This window comes from Podarcis raffonei, chromosome 2 (assembly GCF_027172205.1).
Source record: "Podarcis raffonei isolate rPodRaf1 chromosome 2, rPodRaf1.pri, whole genome shotgun sequence".
Lineage (NCBI taxonomy): Eukaryota > Metazoa > Chordata > Lepidosauria > Squamata > Lacertidae > Podarcis > Podarcis raffonei.
In genome coordinates, this window is record NC_070603.1 from 25,136,744 (window position 1) to 25,146,197 (window position 9,454).

At 46.7% G+C, this 9,454-nt stretch overlaps 1 protein-coding gene across 3 annotated transcripts in view; it reads right to left on the bottom strand.

Annotated features, from left to right (window-relative positions):
• WIPI1 (WD repeat domain, phosphoinositide interacting 1) overlaps nt 1-1,342 on the bottom strand; it is a 50,718-nt gene extending 49,376 nt beyond the window's left edge. For 2 of the 3 annotated variants that reach the window (XR_008328747.1, XM_053375388.1), the window contains exon 1: nt 1,074-1,342. Coding sequence is in view for 1 of the 3 variants with exons in the window: in XM_053375388.1 (XP_053231363.1) it covers nt 1,074-1,141 (68 nt within the window). In the remaining 2 variants the exon portion in view is untranslated. The remainder of the gene's footprint in view (nt 1-1,073) is intronic. The other variant, XM_053375389.1, reaches the window with a different exon arrangement.
• Between the last annotated feature and the right edge of the window lie 8,112 nt (nt 1,343-9,454).

The window sequence follows — 9,454 nt, forward strand, 5'->3', positions numbered from 1 at the left end:
TTTGCGAGACAGTCTTTTCAGCAATTATGCCTATGAAGATGAAATACAGCAATATCAGATCAATAGTGACCTGAGACTATATCTGACAGCCATCAAACTCCACAATGACCTACAAGCTCAGCCATCCCACTGATACTCTATACTGATACACTATAACATGAACAAAACGATTCAAGCAATTCACAGTTGATTATATCTAAACACTGCTTGTGTAACCCTATGTTCTTAGAATAATTTGCAATAGCTTATGAAGCAATACCCTGCAATCAGATGATTGGTGTTCTTACATCTCCATTAAAAAAACAACCCTTAATAACTTTGTAAATAATAGAAAATGTGGTGTGTGTGTGTGTGTGTATATATATATATACACGCACATACACACACACACACATATATATATATATATATATATATATATATATATATATATGTATATATTTCTCTATCTCTCTATCACACATGTATCTCTCTATCACACACAAATTCCACATTAATATTTGTTTGATGCCTCAAGTCATGGTTATAACACAGGCAAACATGCAGTTAAACATGTATGAAAATGATGGGTGCTGAAGACCTAGAGTCCAAAATTTACGCAGTAATAAATCAACTGGTCACTATGCGCAGTAAATTTCAACTTGTTGGGACTTTTTTAAAAAATCGGGATCCACACAGCTCGTGGGGAAGTGTAGCGATAGGGAAAAGCTTATCCATCACACACCAGACTTAACTTTTTGCCCACGTTATCCTAATTTTAGCGCACCTCAGAGAGCGGGAATAATCCAAAGATGCTGTTAACAAGATCTCCAAACTAAACCGGGTATCCATTAATTCTGTAGGCACCGTTTCCACGACCCCGCCCCTTCTTCCCTTCCTATCTTCTGTTGTTGTTATTATTATCCGCGTCCCCGCATTCCCCAAAGGCCGCCGTCCCTTCCCCGCCTTGGGCAGCCTGGAGGAGAGGATGGCTTCGCTCCCTGGGCTGGGCTCCCTCTTTCCCCGGGGTGGAAGCGAGGGGACGGGCAGGGAAGGGGAGCCTGACCCGCTCTGCCCTCTCCCCACTCACGTACGTGCAGTCCTGGTTGTAGGAGAAGCAGCTGAGCGCCTCCGGCTCCCCTTCTCCGCCGGCGGCCTCCATGGACGGAGGTCGCGCCGAAGCCCCGGCCTCGATTTCTGCCCCTCGCCGGGGTTCGGCGTCTATCTCCCCTGCCGGACTTAAGCCTTCCCGCCCCCCACTCCGCAGTCACAGCTCCACGGCAGAAGCGACAGCAGCAACAACAAGCCTCGCAGTGACCGCCGGCCTGAGGGCGGCGCCATCTTCCCGACTGAGCTTTCCTATTGGGCGGCGAAGGTTCGGAAGGGCCGCCTTTAGCTCCGCCCCCCGCGTCGGAAGGGTCGCAAGCCGGGGCTCCGGAGCTCTCAGGCCCCGCCCATGACGCCAACAGGGCCGGCAGCGATTGGCCGGCGAGGTGGAAACAGCTGACGGTAGCCACGTGGTTGTGTTGTGGTGGTTGCATCAGCCTGGAAGGGTGTCAGAAGTGGGCGGCAGGTGAGCCGCCGAGCGATGAGCTGGCGGCAGCTGCAGCTGCAGGCTCCCCGGGGCGCCGCCCTTTTCCCGGGGCCCGCTTCAGCTTTCCACGCTGCGTTCTTTTGTTTCTGCTTTAAACGGATTATTTTTAATTACGGCTCTGGGTTTTTGTAAACGGGCAGCCCGTTACCTCCTTGATTTGGGCGGAATGACTACTGTAGAATAAACCATTTAACCATTACAACCTAACGACGCTGTATGCTTTAGTTTCTCAACTTTTCTCTCTCTCTTCGTTATGTTTTCTATGTTTCTCCTCCCTCTCCGTTTCGTTGCACATTTATGATGAATAAAAATAATTTATTATTTATATGCCAACCCTCTAACTGGGTTAATCCGGTCGCTCTGGGCGGCTTCCAAGTCAAAACACAGTGAGATGACAAACTTTTAAAACTTTTGTTGTTGTCAATAAACCAATTAAAAACAATTAATTGCAACCAAAGGCTATAATCCAGTACATCCTTATCTAGGAGTGCATCCAGTTCAACTCAGTGTTCCTTACAGTAGTGGTACTGTGGTCTAAGCCCCTGAGCCTCTTGGGCTTTTGCTGATCCGAAGGTTGGCAGTTTGAATCTGCATGACAGGGTAAGCTCCCGTTGCTTTGTCCCAGCATCTGCCAACCTAGCAGTTCAAAAGCATACCAGTGCAAGCTGTACCGCTGCAACTGAAAGGTAAATGGCGTTTCTGTATGCTCTGGCACTCGTCACAGTGTTCCGTTGCGCCAGAAGCGGTTTAGTCATGCTGGCCACATGACCCGGAAGGCTGTCTGTGGACAAATGCAGGCTCCCTTGGCCTGAAAAGCAAGATGAGCGCCACACTTCATAGTCTCCTTTGACTGGACTTAACTGTCCAGGGGTCATTTACCTTTTACCTTTACTTACTTATACCACTGTTGTGGGCATAAATAAAACCACTATAGATAAATTACAGAATGGTGCTAGCATTAATGGTCTGTTATGGTGAAGCAAAGAGTCCTGTGGCTCCTTAGATACATCAACAGTGGCATAAGCTTTCATTGATAGGAAGATGCACAAATTGTAATCTTCCTGAATCTCGACTCTGGATTCGAACTGCTGGCCTTCTGATCAGCAAGCCTAAGAGGCTCAGTGGTTTAGACCACAGTGCCACCCACATCAGACTTACATATAGTGACTCCTCCAAGCCTTCCTGCACATTTGCTACTCCAGCTGGAGTGATTGCACTGCACTGGCACAGCTATTGTTAAGCCTGCAGCCTTGATCTGGGGGTAAGGTTATGTACTATGTAGCAATACGAAAAAGGGCATTAATTTTACTGTCTACAGAAACAACAGTCATTGTTCAGCAGGTGCCAAAATAGGTGGGAACACTGCTTCACAGCACACATCGATGAATTTAATAATAATAATAAAATTTTATTTATATCCCGCCGTCCCCAGCCGAAGCCGGGCTCAGAGCGGCTATATAGTAACAGTGACCAGAGATTCAAGTGGACTGGCCCACTCATGGAATGAACATGGATTCCAAGTACACACACACAGAACTGCATTGTTAACCTTCACAAAAAGTGAGTCTGTGTTCGTCCAATGAGCAGTCATAGGGCAAATGTGCATAGGATGGGATTACTTCCAGGTAATGTGAACAGGGTGGCAGCTGCAAATTTGTGTGCATTTATCTAGGAGCAACAGGACGTGGGTGGTGCTGTGGGTAAAACCTCAGTGCCTAGGACTTGCCGATCGTATGGTCGGCGGTTCAAATCCCCGCGGCGGGGTGAACTCCCGTCTTTTGATCCCAGCTCCTGCCCACCTAGCAGTTCGAAAGCACCCCTAAGTGCAAGTAGATAAATAGGTACCACTTTATAGCGGGAAGGTAAACGGCGTTTCCGTGTGCTGCGCTGGTGCTGGCTCGCCAGAGCAGCTTCGTCACGCTGGCCACGTGACCCGGAAGTGTCTTCGGACAGCGCTGGCTCCCGGCCTCTTAAGTGAGATGAGCGCACAACCCTAGAGTCGGACACAACTGGCCCGTACAGGCAGGGGTACCTTTACCTTTTTATCTAGGAGCAACTGAACTTGGCGGAACTTACTTCTAAGCCAGCATGCATCAATTTAGACTGCACACTACCTAAACATAGTAAATGAGAATTAAAGCAGAAGTTGAAAGGCTGGCTTTGGCAACAGGGTTTTCCCACCCCCCATGGTTTATGTTTATGAGTTAAGTGATTCACAGTGAATCCTGTCTGGGGCTGAAGGAAGATGGACTTCAACAACAACTGGAGGATCACAGATCCATCTAGCTATCTAGCTATCATAATCAGGCCACATCAGAGGTAGAAGCATGTAAAGACAAAGAAATGTGAACTACCAAACTCTGCTGTTTAAATAATTCTGAATAAATTCTGCAAACTGGCATAATATTTAATGTGTTTACTATGCCTTAACTACAAAAATTTGCAGAGTGAAGGTGTGGGGAAGCAGAAGAGGAAGGAAAATTTGAAATCCATTTCCTAATTGTTCTTTGGCCATAAACTTGGCAAAGACCAAGGGTAGATGGGGGCCAAGTTCTGAAAAGCAGCCAATGAGATGGTAAATTTGTGCCTGGACTTTACCATCTTAGGCGGCAAGCAGCTATTCATATGTTATTCCATAAAAAAAAATATCCCTGCACACAGAAAACTAGTATCAAGGAGAAGGGTTGTTGCCCAGCCTTCTTCCCGATGTGCTAATTTTCAATGTGTGTGGGAATCTTTTTTTCCATATCCTATAACTCAATGAACCGGTCACCTGGCTCCATATAAGGCAACTTCCTATGTCCTCATTTGTAGACTAGAGTGGCACAAACGACAGGTTTCATCACTTCTCTGCTGCCTGTGATAACTTGGTGTTAGATTCAGGAGGCAATGGGTTGCAAAGGAGCCATGCAAACTGAACCTGCAGAAATCCCATCTTTTACGCAGTAACCAAGGCCTTTTGTGCCAACCTCTGGGGCCATGCTACATGTGATGTGCAGTTTCAAGGTCAGTGCCAGTGCATAGCATCCTTGGGCACCTGCTAAGGCCAACCTGCTTACCCCCCACCGGGCTCTGGGCTCTGCTCCTCCACCTTGCGGTTGAAAATTGTTCACTTGCCATCTCTGAGCTGGCAAGCAGTGACATAGAGGAGATCGTCTTGTGCTCACCCCATGGGCAATTGTGGCTTTCCTCCCCATATACAGTGGTACTTCGGGTTACAAACACTTCGGGTTACAAACACTTTGGGGTACAAACACCTCGGGGTACAGACTCCGCTAACCCAAAAGTAGTACCTCGGGTTAAGAACTTTACTTCAGGATGAGAACAGAAATCGTGCGGCGGCAGCAGCGGGAGGCCCCATTAGCTAAAGTGGTACCTCAGGTTAAGAACGGTTTCAGGTTAAGAATGGACCTCCAGAACGAATTAAGTTTGTAACCAAAGATACATACATACATACATACATACATACATACATATATACATATATAAAAAGGTAAAGGTACCCCTGCCTGTATGGGCCAGTCTTGACAGACTCTAGGGTAGTGCGCCCATCTCACTCAAGAGGCCGGGGGCCAGCGCTGTCCGCAGACACTTCCGGGTCACGTGGCCAATGTGACAAGCTGCATCTGGCGAACCAGCGCAGCACACGGAAGCGCCGTTTACCTTCCCGCCAGTAAGCGGTCCCTATTTATCTACTTGCACCCGGGGGTGCTTTCGAACTGCTAGGTGGGCAGGCGCTGGGGCCTAGCAACGGGAGCGCACCCCGCCGCGGGGACTCGACCCGCCGACCTTTCGATCGGCAAGCCCTAGCCGCTGAGGCTTTTACCCACAGCGCCACCCGCGTCCCTATATACATATATACATATATGTGTGTGTGTGTGTGTGTGTGTGTGTGTGGTTTACAAATTTAATACACAATATGTATTTTTCCAATTATGATTTGTTTATCATTCGACTTCCACCCCCCCATGGTTTCCCCATATTTTCTAGTATTGCTGCATATTATAAGTATACCCCATCTATTCCGCTTGTTCCAAGATAATGCTTTGCTGCTGTTATTCATTCAAATCCTACTTGCATTTTTACATGTTTTACAATAACTCTTTAGATATATTCTACAAAAGGTTTCCAATCCTGCTTAAAAACTGCCTCTCCTTGACCTCTAATTTTCATGGTTAAGATTGCCAATTCGTTATACTGTATTCCGTCACTCCTCCATATATTTTAAATTTAACTGAAAGCAGCAGGTAGGGCTGAAATCAGGAACAGAGAATAATAACAATAACAACAACAACAACAACAACAACAATAATAATAATAGTAATAATAATAATTTATAATTTATACCCCGCCCATCCATCTGGCTGAGTTTCCCCAGGACCACCACCCCTGCTCTCCTGCTCCTGATTTTAGCTTCCTGCAGCATGAATTTGTAAAATAAACAGGACTTGTTGTTTTTTATTTTATTCACTCAGCTGCCACATGGGGGTGTAGTAGAGTCTTGAACAGACATAACAAATGTCAAGCCTCATTCTTGTTGCAACCAGGTTTGAGGGGCTACTGCGGAGTGACCCCAGATTCACACAACTACCCTCTGTTGAAACAAGATTCTGGATTCCCAAACGAAGTATCTTTGTGTTTAATTTATGGAACCTCTGACCGAAGATCCAGCACAACGTCCATTCTGTGATATGATCCTCTGGTAAATTATAGGTGGTATTCAACTAAGTTTGACTCGGAATAAATAGACCTACCAAAGTGAATGGCCTTAGTTTAGTCGTGTTATTGGATTGAAATGGGTCTACGCTGAGTAAACCTTGGTTGACTACCACCCAAAATGCCAGGAAATCCAAATTTTCCACCAATCATACACTTCTTAGAGAGCTACAACCAATCCCGACACTAGCAAATACACCCGTGGTTTTCAGCTAGTGTGCCATGGCACCCTGGGGTCCCTTGAATGATAGTCCAGGGTGCAACACTGGCCTCTTTCCTTCTTTCTTTCCTTCCCTCCCTTCCTCTGATGTCCTCTCCCATCTCTGCCTCCCAAAGGCTTGCACAGTTGTTTGTTGCAGCAGCCCTGGCTACAAGCTCCCCAGGTGAATGGTGGCTCTGGGGCTGGCTAGAGGGTGCTTCCCAGGCCCTTGTGGGGCAGAGGAGGCACCTCTCTGTGGGGCAGGGTGGGCAACTCAGAGACCGGGGTGGCAGCAGTGGCTGCCTGGAGGACTTCCAAGGAAAGGAGAGGAGACTGAGGAACACTCCAGAAGGGAGGGTGTTCGAAAAAGGGTGAGAGGCTGTCAGCTCTGCAGGCAAGGGGCGACGTAACTGAGCCCCACAGGGGTGCCGCAGAAAGAATGTAGTTGGTTAAGGGAGCCGTGGACCCAAAAAGGTTGAAAATCTCTGCTCTACACATTTGTAACATTCTCACTTCATATTTTTCATTGTATACTTAAAAATCTTAGGGGTAAACCTAAAGACGTGTAATGTGGAAAGTTTCATCTGAGTTTGCATCATAAATTGTCAGTGGATCCATCAAAAAGAGCTGTCGCTACATTAAAAATAAGTAATTAATGCTGCCATCTAGTGACAATGTGGCCTCACAACCGTCGTCTCTGAAAATGAAGATCACGCACGTTCACACCACGTGGCTTCTACCAAAGAATCTTGGGAACTGCAGTTTATTAAGGGTGCTGAGAATTACTGTATAGCTCTGTCACAGAGAAACTTCAGCTCTCATGATTGTTTGGGGAAGACGCGTGCCTGTAAATGTGCACTGTATGTCCTTTAAATGTATGGTGTGGATCTGCCCTTTCCCTCTGTTTGTAGCAGCCACAGCAACAGCCAGTCAGTGCAGGATTTATGTATAGGCTACGTAGGCTGAAGCCTAGGGCCTCTAAATCTAGGGGGCCTCGCCAGCCCACCTGCTCCCCAGTGGGCAGTCTTCCCTCCCCCAAAATTGCAAACCCAATATTTCATGTGAGGGCAGGGCAACTTGGACCTCTTAGTCTAGGGGGCCTCACCAGACTGCCCTCTCCCCAGGGCCGCAGTCTCCCTTCTCCCAAAATAGCAAACAGAAGACTTCATGCAAGGGCAGGGCAACTCAGGCCCAGCAACTATGAGACTCAGGCCTAGCCAGTGGGGCAATATTTGAAGCAGTGGGGTGCAACTTTATTGTGTGTGTGTGTGTGTGTGTGTGTGTAGGGCCCCAGCTCACAGCCACAGTCTGCAAAATCATATAGATAAAAATAAAATCCATCTAGATTGCACCTTCTGGGCTTTTTAAATACAAGTTTCTCAGTCTACCAGATTTGCACAAAACATCAGCTATGTTTATATGTGTGTGAGTGTGTGTGTTTTGCTCCAAGTCCAGAAACTTGAGATCCATGGGTAAAAGGTAAAGGTACAGGGACCCCTGAGCATTACGTCCAGTCGTGGCCGACTCTGGGGTTGCAATGCTCATCTCGCTTTATTGGCCAAGGGAGCCGGCGTACAGCTTCTGGGTCATGTGGCCAGCATGACTAAGCTGCTTCTGGCGAACCAGAGCAGTGCACGCCGCTTACCTTCCCGCCAGAATGGTACCTATTTATCTACTTGCACTTCGTGCTTTCAAACTGCTAGGCTGGCAGGAGCTGGGACCGAGCAATGGGAGCTCACCCCGTCACAGGGATTCGAACCACCGAACTTCTGATCGGCAAGTCCTAGGCTCTGTGGTTTAACCCACAGCGCCACCTGCGTCCATGGGTATTTGTGGGTAAATCTGTCCCTTGTCAAAATAGTCTCATATCTGTTAGAAAGAATAAATCAAGTGGAGGGTCAAGTGCATAATTGTCAACTGCTCCATAACCTTTATGCTGACTATCTGAATTGTGTTTGTGAGGCACTAATGGCCGTAGACCACCATTTGAGAACCTATTGCCTAAGCTAGTAAGGAACGACAATGTTTAAAATGCACTAATATAAGATCAAAGCTATATAGAGAGGGTGGGATTCATAATATTCACTCAAATCATATGAGACATACTAGGACAAACTGAGAATTAGGGAAATGATCCATACATAAGGTTACCACAGCCCTTTATAGTTGTCGTTTGTTTCAGTCATTTTATACTGGGCAAATGAAATGAGAAAGCCATTTCATGGAGTGCTGTGAAACTGTGCCCCATTACATTGTCTGTTTAAGTATGTCTGAAGATATATTGTATATTTGACATAAAACATTTGTTTGAAAGATTTTTGCAGTGCAATCGTAAGCATGTATACTGAGGTGTGCTTAGAACTGATAGTTGCTTAAAGGCCTAAGAATGCAGGAAACATGTTTAGGATCAGTCTAGGCAGGGCCAGCCCAGCCATGTTGTCCAGTTAGGATCCCCAGGGGCAGCAGATCATAATGTTGATCTTTCTTTCCCCCTTGTTCCTGATGTGGATCTTCACTCACCCTTTCTCCCCTGGCAGGGAGAGGGGTCATAATTTGGGGATTCACCTTAGGTGCCAAAATGTATTGGGTCAACCCTGCATCTAGGTAAGAGCTTAAGGCTTCACAGAAAAGATGGGCTTTGTGGAGACAAACAATCAACTGCTGTTGTTGGACCGCATGTGTACCCAGTCCGTGCTCCAGAAGTATCCGAGTCACATGCGGTCCAACACTGTGGTTCTAGATTCAGGTAGGTAGCCGTGTTGGTCTGACGCAGTCGAAATATATATTAAAAAATTAAAAATGTCCAGTAGTACCTTAGAGACCAACTAAGTTTGTTCTTGGCTATGTTGGATGTTTCAGCAGCAAAGATAGGCACGGTGGAAGTAAGAAGAATTTAAAGGTCCTGAGTTCTTTAAATACCTCCTCGCTATCCCTCCTGGGAATCACTGTGGTACAGTATTTTCCTC